Below are 26,728 nucleotides of genomic sequence, written 5' to 3'. Positions count from 1 at the left end.
AACGGTGGGCGGCCCAGTGGTTAACAAAGACATGCAACACAAGTTAATTGACTGAACCAAATTGGCACCAGAGATGACCTCATAGTCAGCAGTATCTCTCCATATAAATCCCTAACTTGTCATTACCCATAAATAAGCAGTTCTTGAGACCTACCTGAGCTCAAACTCCCCTTTCACTATGCAAACGGAAGGGAGCCCCGGGCTCGAGGATCTTATGAATTTAGGGCTCTCTCCTGGGACTGCATGCCAAACTCACTTTATAATCAATCATCAGCTAAGTGCTAACTCTTGAAATTTAAACTTAAGTTCGAACATTAAATTTATATATAAATTAACAATTTAATTTCTCAAGCTTCGGAGTTTCGAGACTTTTTGCAATTCTAACCTCATTTCTCACAATTTTCAGTCTGTATCCCACAGAATTTTTTTCTCAATACTGCAATACAAAACTTCACAACTGAAAGAAGAAACATTGCAATATTTAGATAAAAGCAACAACCCAGCAAACATTTTTTGTTTTTTAAAAGATTTCTAATAGACATCTAAACATAGTCGTCTTGGTTTAAACAAGGTCAATGAAAATCTAGATGTCTAATAGGCCAAAACTAGACTAGTCATCAAATAAACAGAAATGAATGACTACATATAAAGTCTGTCTAATCAGACTATTTGATGATTAGTCTAGTTTTGGGCTGTTCTTAGATATAGATTTTCACTGACAGCCCAAGTTTAGCCTTGTTTTAGCCAAGCTGTCTACGTTTAGATGTCTATTAAACACAAAATGTATGCTGGGAAGTCTCCATGTCTGCTCGTGTATTTGAGAATGTGTGTGTTAATTACTTAGCCTAGTGTTTGTCTGTCGCCGGTTGCCCTCCTGTGGAGAGATTATTACTGTATTTAATTTCAGAGATGCAGAAGGGTCCGCGTAAGAATGATTAAGTGAGTGTAAAGTAAGCTGGGCTTTGCTATATATGTGTCTCTGTCATCCTGGACTTCACTGTGCTGGTGAAGATGGGACAAACTGCAACTTTGCCCTGCAGAAAAGGTGGAACGTACGTCATCGAGCTTTATGAATGGTTCAGGTAAGTCTGCAAACTAGAGTGATTGAAGCTGCGCTTTAGAAAACAATGGTACGTCATGTAATAGACCACACGATTATGGATTATGGATGATCTTTATTATTGGAAAGTCATTACGTACAGCTGTAAAATGGGTCAAGAACGGGTCATGCCGTTCTGAAGAGTTTTATTGTAGGCCATAAAATGCCAACCGTGACTGTATAACCATATAAACTCCATCTCTGAATAAGTAGGTCATCTGCTTATTTTCTGTCTTTGTTTATTTTGGTGACCTTTACTGTAGCCAGTTTTATTTTTATTCCTGGAATATTTACTGAAGTATGTGATAACTGTTTTAATTTTTTTTAATATTTTGTAATAGCTAGAAATAATTTTATAATGATGACAGAGCAAAACAAGTCCGAAATAAATGCAATATTATACAAATATTCTTTTTCAGAACAAATTTTTTTAAATTAATTTTTTTTCCATAAAACAAGAATAATTCTTATGATTATTACTATATTAAACATATTTTTAATATTAGTTATTTGTTAATAAACAAAATTTTTGTTACTTGTGACATTCTAAACTAAAATGTATAAATAACATTTCAATATTGGTAAAATTTAAAATAGTGTCTAAATTACTTTTATATTACATTATATGTGTTACATTATAGTAAAACAACACTAAATATGATATCAAGTGTATTGTTTTACTTTAGCAAATATCTAACTAAAAACTAATGTTAATTTAATACATTAGGTAAATATATTACTTATCAGTAAATTAATATTGCAGTAGTTTTAACTATTGTCAAACTTTTTGTCTGTCTTTTTCTGTGTGTGTCAGGAAGTTTCTGAATGAGTGTCCAAGTGGCCTGATCACCCTGCATGAGTTCAGACGGCACTTCTGCAATGGGACGGTAGGGAAGGAATCAGCAGAGTATGCAGAGCAGATCTTTCGAACACTCGATAACAATGGGGTATTTATTATACACATCATACATCTCATGTTTTATCATTGCATTTGCTAGACACTGAGACTGGTTAAAGAAGGAACAGAATAGAGTCATCAAGATCTGTACTCTCTTGAAAAAATACAAATATTCTTAATACTTTTTCCATTAGTTATTATAGGTCTACATTATCTATATCACACTCAATTTCTAGACATTTTTTAAAATTATTTTCTATAACCTAAAAGTAAATGAATCAGGGTTAATTAAATATTTATAAACTATTAAAGCCGTTTTACTACATGACAATACATTTAAGCCATGAAAATAAAATAACAAACTACACTAAAAAATACTGGGTTCCACAATTCCTTCATGTTGTCCCAACACAAATCGGTTAAGTTAACTTAATAGTTATTTACAAATTTAAGTGGATTAAACATGAAAAACAATTAGGTTCTTCCCCAAAAAACTTAAGAATTGTGTTGCTTTGTTGAAGTTAACTTAATTGTTTTTACAAATTTAAGTGAACGGAACATAGAAAGTGCACAGTATACAGCTGTTATGAATTTAGAATACTTTGTGATGCTGCGATTAAATAAAGATTGTGTTGGTTCAACTCATAATAAATAAGTTGTTTAAAAAGCACAAGTAATTTTTGAGCGTAATTGTCGTAATGTAATAGTGTCTATTTTTCATTTAGTTTAACTCAAAAACTCACAAAAAATGTAGATACTAAAAAGTATTTAAATCAAATTTAATAACAATATATTTTTGAGAAAAACAAAAACAGCAAATCACTGTAATGAAAATATATATTTTAATATTTATTATCTATACTTTTTATTTATAACACATTATGTACATTACTATATTGTTAAAACCTCTGTCATATATTAGTATAATATGTGGCCTATGATTATATCTGAAACCTCTATAAAATGTCAAAATTTTATATAAGAAATATTTCATGACACACTGTCTTTGAGTAATTACAATTTATACAAAATAATTAAATCTAAAGCAGTTTGTACTGCACTGAATATACACTGTTTTTATAAAATTTTTATAGTTTTATTTAATTTTTTGTTGATGTCACTGTAAATCAACCTTAGTGTTGATTAGTGTCAAGCCTATCTTAAGCTCTTTTAGCTAAATAAAAAGGGTAAACATGACTGTTACACGTACATTTGATTCTTACGTGGTTAAATTGCTAAAATTATTTATAAATCAATGTTTGCGATATGAACACTGACAGGATGGAGTTGTGGACTTCAGAGAATATGTGACCGCCATCAGCATGTTGATTGAGGGCTCGACGGTGGAAAAACTGCGCTGGTCCTTCAAACTTTACGACAAAGACAAAGACGGAGCCATTACACGATCAGAGATGCTGGAAATCATGCAGGTAAGCGACTTGAATGCCTCCATTGCTTTACTTCGATTCTATCTCGTTTTTATGTGGAGTTTTTTTGCTTCGCTGCGGGCTGCTCCGCAAGAGGGCGACATAAACCACAGTTTAATCTGATCTCAGGCGGTGTACAAGATGAGTGTTGCAGCATCACTCACCAAACCTGATCCCCTGACCGCTGAAGAGTGTACCAACAGGATTTTTGTACGACTGGACAAAGATAACAATGGTAACATGCTGTCATTTTGCTAAAAATAGAAGTATTATTTAAATTTTCATGTAGTGGCACTAGCATGAACTTGAATTCAGTCTATGGCGAAGTGTTTTAATAAGTAACCAACACACTATGTTAATATTGTCTAGCTGTTTTCTTCACATACTGTATATAAATCTATGCAACATATTTAAAAAGAAATTGTTATTATATCCTCCAGAGACCCAAAGACATATTTTTTGTTTAATTTTTTCTGTGATTTCCTACATCCTTTGGGTTAAAAAAAATCTACTATTTAGAGTTTTTACATTTTGTTTTTATTTTTAATTTTACAGCATGTCCACTGTAGTGGTCCACACGACAATTTTTGTTTGAAACAACCACCACTCAGACAACAAAACTGTACAGGATATGGCTGTAAAGGGATATTAAGCCAATATTAATGTAACAAAAACCAAAACAAAAGCCATTTTTTTCTTTTGTATTGAAATTCCTGAAACAGTTTAGTCTAAAAGAGAGCCGAACTCAAAAAAAAAGAAAGTGATGTTAATCCAATACAATTTTAACATAAAAGCAGTTTAAAACTGATTGTCATTCTCTAATTGTTTCTATTTCTCTAATTGTCCGATTGTCAGACTCTAAATCAGAGTCTCCCTCAACTATTTTATAAGGAATTCTCTCTGCTTCAGTTCTGCCCCTACAACACACAGTCATTAATTACATTAAGATGTTCCTGGTGTCCACTATAAAGTGGACATTTAAAAAAAAAATTATATTTAGAAATACAAACAATTGAACAGCTTTAAAAGCTATATGTATTGTTCCTGACACTTTAATAAACAAATAAATATGTAATAATAATATTAGAAAAACATTTAAAAAGGTAAATTTTACATAACCCCTTTCCATCCCATAAAATGTGCTATTTTGTATGTCGGCCATTTTGGATGCGGTGTAAGAAGTGGTTTCTAGCATGCCAGCCAATCAAATGACACATCACTAGAAAGCCCAGGATGTCATCTGAACAGTACAACAGGACTTGACAGAGTAGATCAAAACATTCAAAGAAAATTTATGAAAACGCAATGTCCACTACAGAGGACACAAGAATATGGGCGAGGTCTCAGGAGAATATATATTAAAGAATAAGATCATTTACATATTTTTTTAATCACAAGAATTACAAATATGTACACACAGTTAAAGTTAAAATTATCAGCCATCCTGTGATTTTTATTTTTCTTAATTTTCTTTTCAAATATTTCCTTACAGACCAAAGGCATGCACTATATGTAAATTGGATGAGTGAATGAGTGTTTATGGGTGTTTCCCAATACTGGGTTGCATCTGGAAGGGCATCTGCTGTGTAAAACATATGCTGCAATATTTTCCAGGTCATTCCGATGTGGCAACCTCTGAAATAGTCTCTGTGGTGTAATAATTCAGAGGGCTAATAATTCTGACTTCAACTGTATATCTTTAAATTTTGCTGTTATTTCATAGTTCATTTATAGCCATATATCAGATTTCCATATAGGCTATAGGGTGGTTGCACTTCATTGCATTTAATTAGCAAGTACTTACAAAGTAAATGCAGGGAAAGTTTTAGTTATTAATAATAAATTTATGTAAATGCCTAGTACATGTGAAACATTTCTGTTAACCAAAGTGCTACCACTATTCTGCTTAATCCTTGGGTATTAATAGCTTTTGCTTGTCATTAATAGATACTGGTATTTATTCATTAGTGACTATGATATACACCAACTACTAGTACTTGTTCTTTAGATAGACTATAATCTTTGTTTATATGATGTTACTTATTCATTAGATACTGGTACTTATTAGATATGTTTATGTACATTTTTATATAAGTTACAGTGGTAGAGAGAGCTCAGATGTGCTACAATGTAAAAAAACATTAAAACATTAAATAAACAAAAACAAACTGAAAAATATTATGATTCATAAATGTGAGAGCACATGTAGACACAAATTATAAGAATGTGAAAATAAAGAAACACACTACAAATGATGCAAAGGAATATGTTGAAGGATCACCAAAAAATGAAGAACTCGACTGCTTTCTGTTTATGGTCAGCATTGTTGACTGCGATCTGAGCTTGTTATTTGTCTATTTAAATGTTCTGATTTTATGGTTCCTTGTTGTTTATTTATTTTAGCCCGAATGTAAAATGAAATATTTTTAAAAAGAGTTAATTCACCCCTCAGATCTCCGCAGCACTGTAGACTCCAAACAGGATGCAGCTTTAGTCATCAATTTTTGGGTTTCCTCAACAGATTTTTGTTGTGGTCTGCAATATTTTTAGCGTGTTTCTGTATTTGCATGAGTTCTAGAATCTGTATGCATGTTGGTTGTCAAATTCAGGAAGACATTTTTTTTTCATTTTTAATGATTGGCTCTCTTGGCCACTAGCAGTACATCTAATGAGTAAATGCTTTATCTTAAAAGAAATAGCTAGTATTAAAAAAAAAAAAACACTAGTACATCTCATAGATGAATTGTTAAAGCTTGCTGTACGAGTGTGCTCATGTCATTGTTTTTTTCTGTCTCTATAGCCATCATCAGTCAAGATGAGTTCATTGAAGGCGCACTGAATGACGAATGGATCAGAGAGATGCTGGAGTGTGATCCCAACACAGTGAAGATGGAGAGATCTCTTAAAGGCCACACAGTGCTGTAAAGCTGTGTGTCTGTCACACATTCTGCATGAATGAGGCCATGGCTGATGGCGCAGCATTGATTGTTGATGGCACTGTTACGCCTTCAAGATGAGAAGTTCAAGCATTATAGACCTAGTATATTTCAGTTGAGTTATAAACGTGGACTGTATAAACTGACACAATCAAATGACATTCTGCTTCTGATATTGTGATACATGTGTATTCATAGATATTTGATTTTCAGTATTTAAATTTAAATGTTGTGTTTTTTTTTGTTTTTTTTTTTATTGTGTGTGTGGTTTAAAAAAATCTACAGGTCATAAATATTCTTTGTTATCATTAATCTAAATGTGCATTGTTTCCTAAATTATATCCTCTTCTCCTACTTCTTAGTCATTCATTCATTCATTTTCTTTTCAGCTTAGTCCCTTTATTAATCTGGGGTCACCACAGCGGAATGAACCGCCAACTTATCCAGGAAAATGTTATACACAGTAGATGCCCTTCCAGCTGCGACCCATCACTGGGAAACATCCAAACACTCATTCACACACATACACTTCAGACAATTTGGCTTACGCAATTCACCTATACCACATGTTTTTGGACTTGTGGGGGAAACCGGAGCACCCAAAGGAAACCCACTCAAACATGAGGAGAACATGCAAACTCCACACAGAAATGCCAACTGACCCAGCCAGGCCAACTGACCCAGCTCGAACCAGTGACGTTTTTGCTGTCAGGCAATTGTGCTACCCACAGCGCCACCGTGCTGCCTCCTTCTTATTATTCATTCATTCATTCATTTTCTTTTTGGCTTAGTCTCTTTATTAGTCTAGGGTCGCCACAGCAGAATGAACCGCCAACTTATCCAGCACATGTTTTATGAAGTGGATGCCCTCCCAGCTGCAACCCATCTCTGGGGAACATCCATATACACACTCATTCACACTCATGAACTACGGCCAATTTAGCCTACCCAATTTACCTGTACCGCATGTCTTTGGACCGTTGGGGAAACCGGAGGAAACCCATGCGAACGCTGGGGGAACATGCAAACTCCACACAGAAACGCCAACTGACCCAGCCGAGGTTCGAACTAGCGACCTTCTTGCTGTGAACTATACTAATGTATACTAATAATAACAACAATAATATGTTGTTGTTGTTATTAACAACAGTACAGTGTTTTTTAAACCATGACATCACTTTAGCCACTTTTTTTCAAAAATGCTTCTTTATTGTTATTAAAAATTTGGTACAATGTTATAAACAACTCAAAAAGTTCACATTGTTGCAAATCAGTTAACGTTTCTATAAGTTTGCATTATTATTTGCAACGTGTGCAATAATATCAAATGATGTTTCTCATTTTTTTGATTGTTAAAAACAATTATTTAGGTTTATTGGTCAACTAGTGAGTGACATTAATATAATCAATAAGGTCAAATTTTTAATATTATTATTTGCTTCACATTTTTGGTGAATTGCATGTTGTAATTGTGCATTGTATTTCAGGGGCAGCATGGTGTCTCAGTGGTTAGCACTGTCAACTCACAGCAAAAAGGTCGCTGGTTCGAGTCCCAGCTGGTCCAGTTAGCGTATATGTGTGGAGTTTGCACATTCTCCTCGTGTTTGCGTAGATTTCCTCCGGGTGCTCCAATTTCCCTCACAGTCCAAACACATGCGCTATATTGCAGGTGAATTAAATAAACTAAATTGGCTGTGTGTGTGTGTGTGTGTGTGTGTGTGTGTGTGTGTGTGTGTGTGTGAGTGTGAGTGTGAGTGTGAGTGTGAGTGTGAGTGTGTGTGTGTGTGAGTGTGTGTGAGTGTGTGTGAGTGTGTGTGAGTGTGTGTGAATGTGTATGCATGTTTTCCCAGTACTGGGCTGGAATTGCATCCGCTGTGTAAAATATTTGCTGGAAGAGTTGGTGGTTCAAACCGCTGGGGCGACCCCTGATAAATAAAGGGACTAAGCTTAAGGAATATGAAGGAATGTTGGTTTCATTGTATTGCTCATGTATTTAGTTCAATTTAACCCTCACACAAAACTGCATTAGTAGATTCATATACGTATTAGACTTTTAAACTGGCCAACGGTTGGTTTTTGACACATTGCACTATTTAAAGGGTTAGTTTTGAATGTTAATTTTTGACAACTGGGATGATTTATTACTCATCTGAAAGCCCAGTAAATACCCTTTCCATCGATGTATGATTTGTTAGGAGAATATTTGACTGGTATAAAACTGTTTGAAAGTCTGAAATCTGAGAAAATCACATTTAAATTTGTCCAAATTGAGTCTTTATACACATTATTAATGATTTTTTTTTTTTTACATATTTACAGTAGGTACTTCAAAAAATGAGACACCATGGTGGCACCTCACAGCAAGAAGGTCAATGGTTCGAGTCCCTGCTGGACCAGGTGGCATTTCTGTGTGGAGTTTGCATGTTCTCCCCATATTTCAGTTTCCCCCACAGTCTAAAGACATCGGTATAAGTGAACTAGGTAAACAAAATTGGCCGTACTGTATGAGAGTGTGTGAATGCAAGAGTTTATGGGTGTTTCCCAGTACTGGGTTGTGGCTGGAAAAGCATCAACTGTGTAAAATATATGCATAAATAGTTGGCGGTTGATTCTGCTGAAAGAAAATGAGTGAATGAGATTACAAATTATCATTGAACATTTTTGGAAGTATCAATAATTCTGACCTAAGTTACAGGCTACAATATGTTTTTGCCAATTTCCACAAATATACCCCTGCAACTGTCATCCAAAGACACATATAGCCTACTTTAATTTTGTTAATAGTGTTACTATGGTAAAGGCTCATTTTGTAAATATTAATTAGGTTGCTGTGACGCAATTTCGTAGCCTTTCCATGGCAAAGATCTTGTATTGAATATTAAATGAGTTTTTCCATAACCATCCAATGGCGAGGACACGGCTTTTGAATATTAAGTAGGAAGCCTTCGCCGTAGTAGGATATTCCCAGCCTGTGACGTCCCACATTCCCACTTTCATTGTCGACATGGCGCTGGCGAGGTGGGAACACCAACTACGGAAAGAGCAAACCTCGTAAAGAGATTGAAAGTTTACGGATTTATTTTTCCATACTTTTGACGGCGGTCCAGATTTGGTGAGTAATCTCAGTATAAATAACTTTTCAGAGTAACTGATAAATATTTTGCTCTTTGAGAATTTACTTCGCTTTCAAACTTGCTCGAGAGGGGAAACTTTCTCGTAATTTATTAAAAAATTTTTACCTAAAAACATACCCCACAGAAAGTTTTTTTAAAGTACAGTTGTGCGTAACGTTAGTTATGGAGCATATTTTATTATCGTCACTTTACAACTAGAAGATAATATTTTCATAGCCCAAGGGATCGGTTACTAGCAGCATTTGCATGTCTCTGAGGTGACTTAATATTCATACACAACGATGTTTCGAGATGTGATGTATTTCAAAACAAGTACATAGTATATCATTAGCCATTTTAACAATGAATTGATGTATTTGAAAGCAGAGCAGTGTGTAGTTTAGACACAGCTGTGTTTGTAAAGAAGTGATTCACACATTCCACGTCGCCACAGAAGAACAAGAGCTGCTCTTACATGACTTTCTTTCCTTTCCTTCATCCACACCTGTGATTTGGACTGAGACTAAGATTACAGGACTTCTTTATTACTATCAGGATCTTCAGACGCAAATTTGGTTTGTCAGCCTCCATTAACATAAAAAGCTTGAATGATTTTTGATGGGAACAAGTAGACCAGGGTAAGTTGTCACACTGAACATTGTAAGGGATATTTATCAGTAACTGTTTATGAATTAAGTTAGTAATTGACAGACAAATTATGTTGTGTTTTCTTTCACAGGTTAGGATTTTTTAAAACACTTAAATACACTCCACCAACAATACAGTTACAATAATAATATCATTTTTTTAATTAGCCAAATAAAATTATGGGTTCCTAGTTTTTGAATCAAAGTTTGAACTGCATTCAACGATTAGTTTTTTGTTGACACTAACACGGTTTCTGTACCTTTTGTTTATTGAAATAAAATGGATGTTAGCTGAAATAAAGATAAACGAATAAAAAATGCTGCTAATTGACGGCATCCCGGCAGACACAGGATGTCAGCATGATGTCAGATTGACGTTGTACCCCAACATCATGGGAACGTTGCATTTTCTTTGGAAATTAAAATTGGGTTTGTCAGAATCCAACATCAGGCCTACATCAATGTCCAACCTAAAATCAATCAAATATCAACATCTAATTATGTTACTGCTTGATTTTGTGTGGATGTTACCACTATAATGTCTATCAAATCTTAAATTTTGGTTGCCATACCTGACGAATAAATGTCAGTATTTGACGTCTATATGATGTTGGTTTAAGATGTTGCGTTATAGTCACAACACAACTTAAAATCAACCAAATGTCAACATCATTTGATGTCGTTATTAGAGGTCAAGATAACGTTGTCCTTAGAAGCTGGCTAGACATTGAATTTTGGACGCCTGACATCACAACCCAAATCTAACCTAATGTCTGAGGACGTTGTGTGCCTGCTGGTATATTTCTCCTTTTCACATTTTACCATTTTATGTATGTAAAAATTTACAATAATAATAACAAAATTATATAGAAAAAGTTGAACACAGCCGAATTACGTAGACTTTCAAATGAAAAGATATATAAATAGATAACTAAAATCTACAATTTTATTTTATTGATAGTACAAAAACACTGGAGCATTTTTATAATGTTAAAGCAATTTAAGGTCTCTCTAGATTTAGAAACTGACTTGAAATTTCTTAGCTTTGTAGTTTTAATCTTTGTCCTTGTAACTGCTTTGATAATAAGACTTGCAGTGTCAGTCACACATCAGTGAAATAGTGTAAATGGTGTAATGTTACAGTAACCTCTTGTATTGAAAGACTTCAAAGAGCGCCGTCTGCAAGGGATGCTGTTTCGTCTGCACGTCTTTATTTGTTGTTCAGAAAGATTCAGTCATCATCCTAAAAGGCTAAAACAACATTCAAATGCATGTGAGCTGCGAGTCCTACATTCACTTGCAAACCACATCTGTGCATTTACCTAAGCCATGAGGAATTTTTGTTATTTTTACTGTTAGCTATAGATAGCATATATGGAACGCCCCTGAATTCAGATCGGTTCCCGTTCTCTGCTCCATGTGGTTATGTGAACTATGATGCATCATATTTTGTGACTGTGCCTCGTCCTGGTATAATGACAGGATATTTCAGTCGGATCAATGTCAGACTGGGGTCCTGTAGATGTGTTCACTGTCTGCGTCATCGGCTGCTTGTGTATAAAACTCTGCATAGTGACGCCCTATAGCCACAAATATGTAAGAGTGAATTTCAGTAAAGAAAAAAAAAGTAATGTTCCACTCCACTCTGTCTATTTCTGACATATCTAAGAAAAGAAAGCTGTTGTAAGCAGGGACTGTCCTTCTCCTCCTCCTACATGCAGACTGGACTGAAGACTTGTGCACATCTGTGTTCCTCTAGTACTTGTATGGGACCCAAACATATTTTATAACTCTTGAGTTTGGCTCAAATGCCACAATCATGTCTGACTGCCTTTATCGTCCAACTGAAACCAGACTTTAGATTCACGTAAAAACAACTCACCAGCACAACCTGAGAAAACACAAAGCTGAATTGGAGAGAGTAAAAAGGAACATATCGTAGAAATGATAATTTATTTAGATCAAAAGAAAAAAGTCTACTTAAACTTACATTAACTTACAGAACGTACTACACAGGCTACACTGTAATGGGAAAATCGGACATTGCGATATTTTATTTTGCTGCGTTTTATTGTTCGATATGAACACAATTTCGGCAGATGACTTGAATTGATCTATTTGGAATAAAATCATGAACTTAGATTGATTGAAAAATTATTGTAGATGAGTGAATCAAAGAAATTGCAATGAATAAATAAAATAGAGCAAAGTTAAATGTGAAATAAGTAGTCCGATATTCAAGTACAGTAATACAATACAATATTTTGCCCCATGAATAATAGATCATGTTATCAGCGATCTATCACAAGAAAACCATCCACAATATATAATAATATTTGTAAGGAAAAGTGCACCACAAGGTTATAAGTTGTATTTATTTTATTAACAATACATTGTTTCTGAAAAAATTCTGTTTAACGGAGAGCAGATTTTTTCAATACATTTCTAATCATAATAGTTTTAATAACTCATTTCTAATAACTGTTTTATTTTATCTTTGCGATGATGACAGTAAATAATATTTGACTAGATATACACTCCTATACAGCTTAAAGTGACATTTAAAGGCTTAACAAGGTTAATTAGGTTAACTAGGCAGGTTAGAGTAATTAGGCAAGTTAATGTATAACGATGGTTTGTTCTGTAGACTATCGAAAAACATATAGGCTGAAGGGGCTAATAATTTTGGCCTTAAAATTGTTTTTAAAAAATTAAAAGCTGCTTTTATTCGAGCCGGAATAAAACAAATAAGACTTTCTCTAGAAGAAGAAATATTATCAGAAATACTGTGAAAATTTCCTTGCCGGAAATCATTTTGGAAATATTTTAAAAGAAATAAAAAATTGAAAGAAGGGCTAATATTTCGGACTTCAACTGTATGTTCAGTCCGCCATTATGAGAAGCGCCACCTCATGCATATCGATATTTTGTCCAACTTCTATTATTAAAAAATCAAGTGTAATGTAAAATGTAAACACTGTATATTCTTCACTGTTGATCAACAACAATAATTCCAACTCCACATTGCAGATGCTGCAATGTGACTATTGTGAATGCACACATTGCGATATCAATGCCGAAACGATATATTGTGCAGCCCTAATACATACAATTACATAAACATAAGCACATCATGTTATGCAAGGTGTAGGATAAGAAGTGTTTTTAGCACTTCTGCACTCTGATGAAAACATTTGTTTTGCACAGCAGTAACCACAAATCTCAAACACACCTTAGGGTGGAAATAAAATGTCATTTCAAAATCAATGTTGATCTATGCAAAGCAAAATAATTTAGCTGCACCAGGACAAGTTGTTTGAAAAAGCAGCAAACTCATTTTTTAGGTGTGTACTATACTAATACAATAGCATTTTGTAGCATCAAGTACTACTATGCTGTTATATTTTAAAAAGAAGTCTTCTGTTTGTCATGGCATTATTTCTTTGAATTAAACATTATTTTACAGTATAAATATTTGAATAATTTTAAAATAACATGTTTTAATTTTAATATATTTTTAAAAATAATTATTTCATGTGTCTAGATCTTTCTGAATTTTTTCAAAGTTTCTCTTTTGATGCCCAAAAAAAATAGTATCATTAAATCTTTATTAAATAATGTGTTGCTTAATATTTTTATGCTAATTGTTTTGTGTTGTTTTTTAACAAGCAAAAGTAAAAATGTGTCACTTTAGATTTCTTAGTTTCTTGCTTTATTAATAACCTTTACATTTACTGTACATTTCTCTTGAAGTCTTTCAATGCTCCAGTTATCATCAAAATGCCTGTCATCTTTAATAATAACCGTCATAATCGTTTTAATATTTAATAGTTTGGCCATTTATTTTTTTTCTTTACCATCTAATTTTCCTTTTGTCATTTTTTTTTGCATTTTAACTTTATGTTCAGGTAATACAGAAGTCAAAGCAAACAAAAACTTCTTTGAATTGTTCATCAATATTTATGACCTTTCTTCTTATTCATCAAACACATTTCCAACTCTACATTTTAGGAAAATTTTGAAAGGTCCCCAATCTCCCTCAGAGATCTTGTATCTTTTCCATTGTCATGTTTGTAACCATATTTTTCCTCAAACATCCTATATTGGGTGTACACACGTTTCCAATTCAAAGAAATAATCTTTTTGCTTGAAGAATACGTCTAATTTTCCAACTTTAATCAAACACTTTATGGCTTTATTCTTGATTTATATATTCACAATCAGGATTTACTAGAAAGCTTGTCATACATATTTATCAGATGAACATGTGCTTATGAGTCCATTAACAGTGTCTTTCCCATGACTCTCTCCAGCATGCTTCTATGCTTGTTTTAGCTTCACTCGAGGCGAGTTTGCTGGCTTACACGGCTTGCCTGCCATAAATGCTTTTATTTCTGTTGAGATGAATGACCCGAAGGCTGCTATTTTTCTCCAGCATGTGCCAGCAGAGGTTTTTCTGTCAGTCAGTCAGAGCGCTTCAGAGAGGAGTTGTAGCTAATACAGCTCAAACAGAGTGAGGAGTGGATAAAGTTCATGTACACGATGCCCTTAGGTGGCAGACTGATGCATTTGAGAGGCCATTAGGATTTTTTTTCTTCATTATTTACACTCTCATGCTCATATTCACAACCTTTTAGTTTCTGCTATCTAAAGGTTCTCCCCAAATGAAAATTCACTCAACCCATAAGGCCTTTTCCATCTTCAGAACAAAAACATCAAACTCTGATTGATTCTGTTCTTGCTTTGAAAATCTATTCACTGAAAACATGTCTATGAAGAGATCAAAAATAAAACCATGTGACTCAAGTGGCTTAATCAAAGTCATAAGAAGATTATGATGAACAGATTAAATATAGGTTTTCTATTCACATTGATCAGCGAGCGTAAACAAAAGCTCAACCTGCTTCATGAGCAAGAACAAATCGTTTTTGCTGATGCTCAAACATGCCGTGTGACTAGGATTTAATGGCTCAGTTCATGTGTTTTTACTTCTTTAATGTCTTTTTTCACATTTTAGATGAACAGACTTTGTGGAGACCTGGAGACAGAAAATCTCTCTGATTTAATCTTTCTGAAGACAAATAATGTCAGGGTTCTGCCACTCTGGTCTTTGTAAATTCTTGTTTTGGTGGCAGAGCTCTGACACTACCCATGTCCGGTCCTGTTTCTGTCTCTGTGTGCGCGCGCGCCGTCGTGGGTGTACGCAGAGTGTGCGCGCTTCTGCTTGACGCGGCCGCGCGCGCGCTCTGCGTCCCTCAGACGCGTGCGCTCTTGTACTCGTGTTTGTGTTTTCGTTTGTCAGCAGCGTGGTGTTTCATTCCCAGCGTCTCAGTCTTGTTGGTTTCGGTTTTGGTCGGCGCTGGGATGAAGCATGCACGCTGCGTGTGTGAGCGTGCGGTGAGTGCTTTCATTCATCGTGTGCTCGTGTCTTGCGTCTTTTGTCAAAGCACATGGCTAGGTGTTTACATTGGTCACGTGCTTTTGTCGTGTGCTTCAGTGTTGTGTTATGTGAGCGCATGGCTTGTATTGTCTCTCTGTGTCATGCGCTCTCCCGTCTATTGTCTAGTCCCACCCTCCTTGTTAACCCATATTTAGTTAATTGTGTTCACCTGTGTTTCAATTTACTTTTTTGCTTTATAATCCCCCTCATGTTTTCAGTCCTTGGTCAGTTCGTCGTTGCTAGTTTCCTGTCTTGTTGTGTCCAGCCCTGTCTTGTCCTGCCCGTCCTGCCAGCCCTGTCAAGTTTGTTTTTGTCTTTGTATTCATGTTTTCCCCTTCGGGGTAGTTTTGTTTTGCCTTTTATTTTTATTTTATTATTAATAAATACCCATTGTTTCGTTGCACTTGAGTTCTCGCTCCTTTTCCCCACCACGACCGTGACAGTACGAACTGACCACCAGAGGACTCAGCAGAAAAATGGGTATCTTCCTTTTCCCATCTCCCACTTCTCGTCCCTCTGCATGCCAGCAGAAGGAGCGTTTAGGCAGACTCCTTTCACTCCATCAAGGGGTATCTACAGTCAAGGAGTTTGCCTACCAGTTTGTCTACGCAGCAGAGGGGCTTGAGTTTACCACCACAGCACTGAAGGAGGCTTTCAATGCTGGACTCAACAGCCCCCTTCAGGCCTGGGAGATGGGGATGCTGGGGATACTGTCATTCTGGCAGTTTGTGAGCTATTTGTACCACAGCCAGGGAGATGGTGGCCTGCCTCCCCTTGGCCCACCGCCCATCCCGCTCACAGACTGCCAAATCCCCAGTCCTCCGATGACCCACCAACGGAGACGGAGGAGGAAGAACGGGCCCTCCTCACCTGTCACCCACCTAGAGGTGACTAAACCCACTGCAGCCCATCCAGCAACCACCCTGGCGGCAGCATCATCCCTCGAGGTGCCCGAAACAGACACTGCAACTCTTTCAGAGGTAGTGGAGTGCCCAGCAGTGTCTGAAAAGGTGGCCAGCTTCCCGCCACCAAAAATAAGGAAGTGTAGGAGGAGAAAGGGCTCCTCCACCATACCACCAGCCCCAGAGCGCCCTCCAGTGTCGGCTCCAGCCCCAGAGCGCCCTCCAGTGTCGGCTCCAGCCCCAGAGCGCCCTCCAGTGTCGGCTCCAGCCCCAGAGCGCCCTCCAGTGTCGGCTCCAGCCCCAGAGCGCCCTCCAGTGTCGGCTCCAGCCCCAGAGCGCCCTCCAGTGTCGGCTCCAGCCCCAGAGCGCCCTCCAGTGTCGGCTCCAGCCCCAGAGCGCCCTCCAGTGTCGGCTCCAGCCCCAGAGCGCCCTCCAGTGTCGGCTCCAGCCCCTGAGCGCCCTCCAGTGTCGGCTCCAGCCCCTGAGCGCCCTCCAGTGTCGGCTCCAGCCCCTGAGCGCCCTCCAGTGTCGGCTCCAGCCCCTGAGCGCCCTCCAGTGTCGGCTCCAGCCCCTGAGCGCCCTCCAGTGTCGGCTCCAGCCCCTGAGCGCCCTCCAGTGTCGGCTCCAGCCCCTGAGCGCCCTCCAGTGTCGGCTCCAGCCCCTGAGCGCCCTCCAGTGTCGGCTCCAGCCCCAGAGCACCCCCCAGTGTCGGTCCCAGTCCGGCTCCTTGCCCTGCCGGCGCCACCCAGACGTCTCGCCCTGCCGGCGCCACCCAGACGTCTCGCCCTGCCGGCGCCACCCAGACGTCTCGCCCTGCCGGCCCCAGCCCGGCTCCTTGCCCTGCCGGCGCCACCCAGACGTCTCGCCCTGCCGGCGCCACCCAGACGTCTCGCCCAGCCGGCCCCAGCCCGGCTCCTTGTCCTGCCGGCGCCACCCAGACGTCTCGCCCTGCCGGCGCCACCCAGACGTCTCGCCTTGCCGGCGCCACCCAGACGTCTCGCCCTGCCGGCGCCACCCAGACGTCTCGCCCAGCCGGCCCCAGCCCGGCCCCTTGTCCTGCCGGCGCCACCCAGACGTCTCGCCCTGCCGGCGCCACCTAGACGTCTCGCCTTGCCGGCGCCACCCACACGTCGCACCCTGCCGGCCCCAGCCCGGCTCCTTGCTCTGCCGGCGTCACCCAGACGTCTCGCCCAGCCGGCCCCAGCCCGGCCCCTTGCCCTGCCGGCGCCACCCAGACGTCTCGCCCTGCCGGCGCCACCCAGACGTCTCACCCAGCCGGCCCCAGCCCGGCTCCTTGCCCTGCCGGCGCCACCCAGACGTCTCGCCCTGCCGGCGCCACCCAGACGTCTCGCCCTGCCGGCGCCACCCAGACGTCTCGCCCTGCCGGCGCCACCCAGACGTCTCGCCCTGCCGGCGCCACCCAGACGTCTAGCCCAGCCGGCCCCAGCTCGGCTCCCTGCCCTGCCGGCGCCACCCAGACGTCTTGCCCTGCCGGCGCCACCAAGACGTCTTGCCCTGCCGGCGCCACCCAGACGTCTTGCCCTGCCGGTCCCAGCCCGGCGCCTTGCCCTGCCGGCTCCCCTCTGGTCTCCTGCCCTGCCGGCTCCCCTCTGGTCTCCTGCCCTGCCGGCTCCCCTCTGGTCTCCAGCCCTGCCGGCTCCCCTCTGGTCTCCAGCCCTGCCGGCTCCCCTCTGGTCTCCAGCCCTGCCGGCTCCCCTCTGGTCTCCAGCCCTGCCGGCTCCCCTCTGGTCTCCAGCCCTGCCGGCTCCCCTCTGGTCTCCAGCCCTGCCGGCTCCCCTCTGGTCTCCAGCCCAGCCGGCTCCCCACCGACCTCCTGCCTTGTCTCCCCTGATAGACTCTCCTTGGGTGGTCCCTCCTGCTCCTCCCTGGTGTTCCCTCCCTGCACCCTGGACGGACCCTCCGGCTCCACCCTGGCTCCCTGCCGGGGCCCCCGACCCACTGAATCCACCCTGGACTGTCCCTCCTGATCCTCCCTGGTCTTGCCCTCCCATCCCTCCCTTGTTTGTCTTGTTGAGTCCGGCTTGGCTTCCCTCCCTCCCCCCCTTCATGTCGTCTTGCCTGTTCACTACCCTGTCTTGTGTCTGATGTTGTCTTGTGGTGTTTCTTGTCTGTCTTGTACCTTGTTGGATGTTCCCTTTAGGGACGCCAGGTGGCGTCCCTTTTGGGGGGGGCTAGTGTCAGGGTTCTGCCACTCTGGTCTTTGTAAATTCTTGTTTTGGTGGCAGAGCTCTGACACTACCCATGTCCGGTCCTGTTTCTGTCTCTGTGTGCGCGCGCGCCGTCGTGGGTGTACGCAGAGTGTGCGCGCTTCTGCTTGACGCGGCCGCGCGCGCGCTCTGCGTCCCTCAGACGCGTGCGCTCTTGTACTCGTGTTTGTGTTTTCGTTTGTCAGCAGCGTGGTGTTTCATTCCCAGCGTCTCAGTCTTGTTGGTTTCGGTTTTGGTCGGCGCTGGGATGAAGCATGCACGCTGCGTGTGTGAGCGTGCGGTGAGTGCTTTCATTCATCGTGTGCTCGTGTCTTGCGTCTTTTGTCAAAGCACATGGCTCGGTGTTTACATTGGTCACGTGCTTTTGTCGTGTGCTTCAGTGTTGTGTTATGTGAGCGCATGGCTTGTATTGTCTCTCTGTGTCATGCGCTCTCCCGTCTATTGTCTAGTCCCACCCTCCTTGTTAACCCATATTTAGTTAATTGTGTTCACCTGTGTTTCAATTTACTTTTTTGCTTTATAATCCCCCTCATGTTTTCAGTCCTTGGTCAGTTCGTCGTTGCTAGTTTCCTGTCTTGTTGTGTCCAGCCCTGTCTTGTCCTGCCAGTCCTGCCAGCCCTGTCAAGTTTGTTTTTGTCTTTGTATTCATGTTTTCCCCTTCGGGGTAGTTTTGTTTTGCCTTTTATTTTTATTTTATTATTAATAAATACCCATTGTTTCGTTGCACTTGAGTTCTCGCTCCTTTTCCCCACCACGACCGTGACAAATAAACAGATTTCTTGTGTTTTTAAAGGGTTAGTTCACCCCAAAATAAAACTTTTGTTATTAATTATTCATGCTTATGTTGTTCCAACATTCTAAAACTTTTGTTTATCATTTAAACAAAAATGAAGGTATTTTAGGTGAAATCTGAGAGCTCCTCAACCTGATGGTAATAGTCCCGACTCACTCAACTTCCAGAAAGGCACTAAAAACATGTTCAAAACCATATGACTTCAGTGGTTCAATTAGTTTTAGTTTAATTGAATATTATGAAGTAACTAGAATATTTTTGTGCTCACATAAAACAAAAATAATGAGTTAATTCAACAGTTTCTTTCCTCAGTGTCAGTATAGGGTGCATGTTCGTGAGCACATTGCACTAATTTACAGTAGTCAACTTTTGAAGTGGATCAAAAATGTGTTCAGAATTATCCAAAGACAAGAATGAAACTGCATTGCATTATTTAAGTTTTCTTTGATTTATATTGTGATTTGTCACAAGATAACATAATTAATAAATAATTTGATATTGATTTGGAGAACTTTTAGGGGAGTTAATAAATTATAATAAATTAAAAGAAGATATAAATAAATCAGAGGAAAATACAAATGAAGGAGTCTAGCCGCATACAGGTACTGAAATAAAACAATAAATCTGCATATTCTTCATTGTGTAAATAATTAAATACAATTAATCTTTGATAAAGCTACAAATGTGATAATTTCTTGTGCCTGAATGCAATAAACTAGCTTAAAATGTTTACTATAGGCCTTAAAAACACAAGCAGTTGATAGTCTTTTGCTTTATATTGTTTGACTGAAATTACCCCGAAATTCTCATGTGTTCTGAACTGCTGTATCTGCTCAACTATAATCCTGACTCCATATTGTGCGTCCTGCGATGTGACTATTGCATATTCACACATTGCGATATCGATACTTCATAATAGTCTAACTGAAAAAATAAAGGTATGGTCTGTTTTGAGGATGATTTTTGCCACCTTTCTTTGCGTGCGTTAGGACCATTGCCGTCCATGGATGTTAAGAGAGCTCTCAGATTTCATCTAAAATACCAATTCCAAAGATGATCGAAGGTCTAGAATGACATAGTGGTAATTTACTTAATAGCATAATTTTTCTCACAGTATAAAACATTTTAACATTTATTAGTAAAATACAAATATTTTATGTTAAAAGACTTTGTTAAAATATTTTATGTTTCCTTTCCGTCCTGTGAAACTATAGGAAAAATGTTTCCACACAGTCAGGCTTCACATCACATTCCTAGTTCCTTCCCACTTAATGTCATTATTGGCATGGTTTCTTTTTGATTTGTTCCAGGCATTGTTGAAGCACATTATTCAAGATTTTCCTTTGTCTGTGGTTTGAAGAATCACCAGTGTAGTAACTTGGCTGGTTGACAGCATGCTGTTATTGCACATGCATAAACCATCTTGATGTTGATAGATATGAACCCAGAGTCTTTATATGATTGAGAGAGGAAATATGAGCGTCATAAAGAACGTGTTATCGCTTTTCGCAGGCTGAAATCCACCATGTTCCCGCCATGAGAGGAAATTCCAGCCATGCAAAAGTCTGCAATGCAAAGCAACCTGTGCTTAGATTGACTTAACGCTGAATTGTTGTTGGCTCAAAATTAAACATTTTCCACTCAAAGAGGAGTGTGCTGTATTTGCACTCTCAAAGGTGTTATTAAGGTAAATAGAATTGTTTAGAAACATGCAGGAAAAAAAATTCACCAAGTGTGAACGTGACCAGTTGGATGTTTGGGTAATACAGCTTTCCCAGACATAACATGAGTCTCCACACAAGGTTTTGATTTGGAACTCTCCACAATAGTTTGGGGTTTAGATCCGAGGTTTGTTATTGTTACAGCTAAACTTTTCAGTTTGTAAAGCTCATTAGTTTACACTGACCTGACCTGAAATCATGGTGTTTTTAAATATTCCTCAGGCGAAAGTGCTTGATTCACTTTTTGACAGAATAGTAATGTTCACATAACAAATGTTTAGGATTAATAATTAATAAGTGGTGAGAGTCTCAAATCAGCTTGTGCATACAGATATAATTAACTCCAATAACTCCCTTGTGTGTCTAAAGTCTATAACCATAGTGACATGATTTCATTTAAAAGTGCTCACCATTTTAGCCTTATTCCTTTCGATTTCTATGAAAAAATTTAAAATGTTTGCTTGGAAGGCCACATCAAATGCATTAATATTCATTCTTTCATTCATTCACTTTCTTTACGGCTTAGTCCCTCTATTAATCAGGGGTCGCCACAGTAAATGAACCGCCAATTTTTCCACCATATGTTTTACGCAACGGATACCCTTTCAACCCTAAACAAACACTAGGAAACACCCATAAACTTTTGCATTCACACATACACACACAACGACCAATTTAGCTAATTCAATTCACCCATACTGCATGTCTTTGGATTGTGATGGAAACTGGAGCACCCGAAAGAAACCCATGCGGACACGGGGAGAACATGCAAACTAACTCAGCCAGGGCTTGAACCAATGACATTCTTTGTGTGCGGTGATTGTGCTACCCACTGCGCCATCGTGAAGCCCTGCATGAATATTGTAGAAATAATACGATATTTCGGTCCCACTTTATATTAAGTGTCCCTAACTACTATGTACTTGCATCAAAAAAATAAATACAATGTACTTACTGTTTTTAAAATGTATTTGAGAACACTTGTGGTGCTTTTGAGTTGGGATAGAGGTTGGGTTATGGACAGGTTTGGTGGCATGGGTAGGTTTAAGGGTAGGTTAAGGTGTATGGGATGGTCAACAGTGTATTTACAAATGTAATTACAAAAGTAATCACAGATGTAATTACATACATGTATTTAATCAAGTATAAGTACACAGTAAGTACATGTATTTACACAATCAGTACATTGTAACAATATATTAATTCTTATATAAGTACATATTAGTTAAGGCCACTTAATATAAAGTGGGACCGATATTTCTACTAAATATGGCTTTTTATTCTATTAAAAAAAAAAATTTTATTCTCTAAAAATGTGCAAACAAGACTAGACAAAAGACCAAGGCTGGGCTATAAAGCAAAACTGTTTATTCAATAAAATGTTTCATGTCATTTGGTATCAATAATTATTACTTTTTTTTTTTTTTTTTTTTTAGAAATAAAGTCCAGTACATTTTTTTATATTTAACCACTTTGTTTTAATTTACCAACATTACTAAGGCAAATGGTATTAGTAAAAATACAAACCAAAAAAAAAAAAAAGTTTAGAATGCCCTTGTGTGCGACTACATTATCCCTTTGCTAAAAATTTCTTTCAGATTTGGGTGTTAGTGGCTGGGATGCAATATAAGCCAAAAAGTTAAAATGTGCTGTTCATGTATGTGGCCACTAAAGTTCTAGAAGGTTAAAGGTAAATACAAATTTTAGGTGGGGATAGATAATTTTTAAAGTCTAGATTAATCTCAGAATTAATCTAGATTAAAATGACTCATTTGAATTCTGCCGAAGGCGTTCAGAATATGTGTGCTACCCAAAAAAATAAGTCTTTAAGAACGGGTTTCTCAAGCCAGGTGGCACATTAGACCAGGGTCTCATCTCCTGTTTCCAAAATGCATCACAAACTGCTTGGGAAACTGTTCTATATGATAATTGGTGATAAAAATAAATTATGTACAATAAGATGTACTTGTGTTCACTAACTGCTTATGCAGTTAAACATCGGTTTTGAACTGTAGGCCAACATAAGCTTAAAACACTGATTTAAAAAAAAAATATATATATATATTTTTATTTTTTTTAATTTTATTTTTGGATCACTTTAATCCGACTAAAGTCATAACTGAACAAAACAGAAATGGAATTAAGACATGTGGAGTATGCATTTATTAATGACATTATTAAAATAAACACCGCAATCAAACTATTACTATCATGTAGGACTTTTCGCCATATTTTCCGACAAGATGCACACACACGGCTGTCAGTAAAGGACCACACACACACACACACACACACACTTATTGCGAAATGCGGAAGTTTTTTTGTCTTTTTTACATTTGGCGTGTGTTAATAAATTCTACCACACTCTCACCCGTCCTCACTCCTTATTTGTGTCTAATACTTTGTCAGGGCGGCATGAATGAAATGTTTATGAGTTAAAGTGAAACTGCCGAACTGCAGTTAAAGTCAGGCATCCTGCCGATTTCATTTAGGAGGGCACTTTTTTTGTCAGACGGCACCGGTCAGGTATACATCTGCGCTAAAATATCAAGTTGAAAGTCATCATAGCTTGTGTAGAATAGACCCGGCTCCCAAAACCAACTTTGAGAATAGATTAACGGCGATTATATTTTTTATTGCACGATAAGAGTCGCATTAACGCAGCACATTAACGCCAATAACGGCCCACCACTAACAAAAATACAAAACTTGATCGATTGATTGATTTGTTGGCTTGCAAAATAATTTAATAACACTGACACAATACACATATAACAATACACAATGCAATAACACTGTGTAAACTATGCAATATAAGTCTGGAAGGTAGAATTTATATTTACATTATTTTAGAGTAATAGCAATACTGCACATTTATTTAATATTATTTCAATTTCCCTGTTTTTCAGTCTATGATTGGATTGAATTTAACCTTTGACTTGCTATGTTAGTAAGTGCATTATGTCAGACAGCATAATCATCAACAGTGGTGGATGGGATTTCAGAACATGTCAGGGTGTCTCTTCACCTCCTTGTTTTCAGGATTAAAACTTAAAGAATGCCTCTGCTGTGTTCTCGGGCCACGAGCCAGCAAGGCCTAACAGCGTGTCCAGCTAGTCCCCAACAAAGTACCCAGTGTCCCCAGCAGCAACACAAGCACTGTGCCAATAATTGAAATAAATGGCTCAGTTATTCTTTAAAATCTGTGGCTAATGGTTGGAGCTTGACTGTGTTACCCGGGGAACAGCAGCGAGCTGAGAACCAGCCAACCTTTCACCCAAAGGAACCACCACAGGGAGACCCCATCCAGATGAAAACATTGCTCCATACAAGATTTAGAAGTTTAGTTTTGATATTACTTTCGCTGATTATACCTGGTTTAAGATTCATTTTCAAGCTGCAAGAGCTTCATTGTCACTAGCAGAATGAAATTCATACTTTGTTCACTTGTCTTGAGAATGAATTTTCGATACAGTTGATGGATAAATATGGCTAAATATAAAGTGTTTTGTGGTTGTCCATTTAAAACCATTTCCAGAGGTCAAAAGTGCATGACTTGTTCAGATTTCCATCTCATTTTAAAAACACTTGTGGTTTAACAGCCATAAAAAAAATTGCTTTCGGCCTACTGAGCAAATCATTATATTTTGTGAGAAAGCAGACACAGATGGAAACTGCATCTCTGTTTAATGTTTATAGTCTTTTTCATATTTATTTTGCTTTGTCACTTTATGTACACTGGAAGCTTCTGTAGCCAAAACAAATTCCTTGTGTGTGTGAAGCACACTTGGCAATAAAACTGATTCTGATTTTGATTCTACATCACAATTGTTACTATCCACACACTTAATTGACCAAACATAAAACCTACTACTTAAACCTCATATCATCTCTTTTCAGCATTAACCTGTTTAATCCTAAACAAAGTATAGAATTGGTTAAAATATTAATATTTAATGATTATTTAAATATAGTAGGCATGGGATGATAACCTTTTTCAAGGTATACTGCGGTTTGGAAAAAGTCAAGGTTTTAAAACCACCAAAATTGTCTGTAATACCTTATTTTCTGTAATAATATAGGTATGTGTAAGATTTTTTTGTCTTTTAGGACAGCAGTTTCTCCAGCAGAAAAGATATCCAAAGATGCTGTTTTAAATTGTAAAGAAATCTGTGTTTTTGAAACAAATGAACACGGCAGAAGTCTGTGATTTATAAAATTATTTAGCCTGACATGTTTACCGTTACAAAATATTATAAATGTTTCTCAAAATAAATATATTGTGTTTAATGGGGAATTTTTTTTTATCCAGACATTAAAAAAATGAATATATTTTAGAGAAGTTATCACAATACCGTGAAACTGTGATTTTTAAAAAAAAATTTTATCCAAGGTTATCATACTGTCAGAATCTTATACTGGCCCATGCCTAAAATATAGCCATAGCTATAGCAACTAAACTTGCCTGATACTGGGAAAAATACTGATAAGTTTTTGTGCATGTGGACTCTTCACATTTTTGTGTTTCTTAGTACACTGTAAATTATATATATATATATATATATATATATATATATATATATATATATATATATATATATATATATATATATATATATATATATATACACACTGTAATTTTTTTTTGTCAGTTTAACTCTAGTAGTAGTTAAGATGACTAGGAAAGTTAATTTGTGTCAACTAAAAAATTTTGGCAACATGATTTGTTTTTACAGTGTAGCAGAAAGCATTGTCATTGTTGAGTAAACTTCGAGCACAGTGAATGGGAGAGTACCACAAATATATTTTTTACAATCCCATTTGCTGAAATAATGAAAGAAAAACTCCACAATGGTGTTCAAGACATCAAAATTGTGTGAGACTGATAACGGCAGAGATTAATGTCAGATTTACTGTCCTGCTCATAGACACTGCATTAGAAAAACCTCACGCACGCGGTAATTAGTTTTTTTTTAATTTGATGCAAAGATGATACAATACTTTCACAAAAGCATATAAATATACATACACTTAAAAAAATCTAAATGTTAAAAACTTTTAAGGATTTAAGATTATGATGACCGTTCACCAGGTCATAACAGTCTTCGAAAAAGGGTCCATTGATATTTCATGCATATATAACATTAAATATAACATTTCCCTTGAGAAATTTAAAATGGACTTTCACCTTTATTTGAAAGGACAGTAGAGAGGGAGACCGAGAGGGGAAGGATCGGCAAAGAACATCAAGATAAGAATTGAACCTGGGTTGCCGTAAGCACCTCAGTGCTATATTTCAGCTCACTCGAACACTAGGCTGTTGTCGCCAACAATATTAGCTATTTTTAAATGTCATTAATATGTGGAATGATTATACTAAAATAAACGGGTTATAGATATTTCTTTGATCTTATTAAACCTAATTTAGGCAACAACGAAAATTCAAGGTTTAAACATTCAGACTTTAAAACACTGTTAATGACTGATATTCTGACTCTTATTGACTGTTATGATTTTCATTATT

At 38.1% G+C, this 26,728-nt stretch overlaps 3 protein-coding genes across 14 annotated transcripts in view; all 3 read left to right on the top strand.

Annotated features, from left to right (window-relative positions):
• Window positions 1–1,011: 1,011 nt before the first annotated feature.
• si:ch211-245j22.3 lies at window positions 1,012–6,349 on the top strand. Its single transcript, NM_001080801.2, is given in 5 exon segments — window positions 1,012–1,082; window positions 1,914–2,046; window positions 3,278–3,427; window positions 3,554–3,659; window positions 6,225–6,349. Coding segments are annotated over 5 exon segments (585 nt in total).
• A 2,997-nt stretch (window positions 6,350–9,346) lies between these two features.
• The window catches only part of ppfibp1b (PPFIA binding protein 1b), an 82,491-nt gene continuing 65,109 nt past the window's right edge, over window positions 9,347–26,728 (top strand). For 10 of the 12 annotated variants that reach the window (XR_015514359.1, XM_087292209.1, XM_087292206.1 and 7 more), the window contains exon 1: window positions 9,356–9,472. The gene's annotated coding sequence lies outside the window, so the exon portion shown is untranslated. 12 annotated transcript variants of the gene reach the window in all.
• Window positions 15,378–19,415, top strand: LOC147839689 (uncharacterized). Its single transcript, XM_087293044.1, has 2 exons — window positions 15,378–17,436; window positions 17,761–19,415. The coding sequence occupies exons 1-2, from the start codon at window positions 16,037–16,039 to the stop codon at window positions 18,566–18,568; spliced, it is 2,208 nt and encodes a 735-aa protein (XP_087149170.1). The 5' UTR covers window positions 15,378–16,036; the 3' UTR covers window positions 18,569–19,415.

This window comes from Danio rerio, chromosome 18 (genome assembly GCF_052040795.2).
Source record: "Danio rerio strain M-AB ecotype USA chromosome 18, GRCz13ab, whole genome shotgun sequence".
Lineage (NCBI taxonomy): Eukaryota > Metazoa > Chordata > Actinopteri > Cypriniformes > Danionidae > Danio > Danio rerio.
Note: the sequence above shows the minus strand (reverse complement) of the source record. Positions and strands in the feature narration are given on the sequence as shown.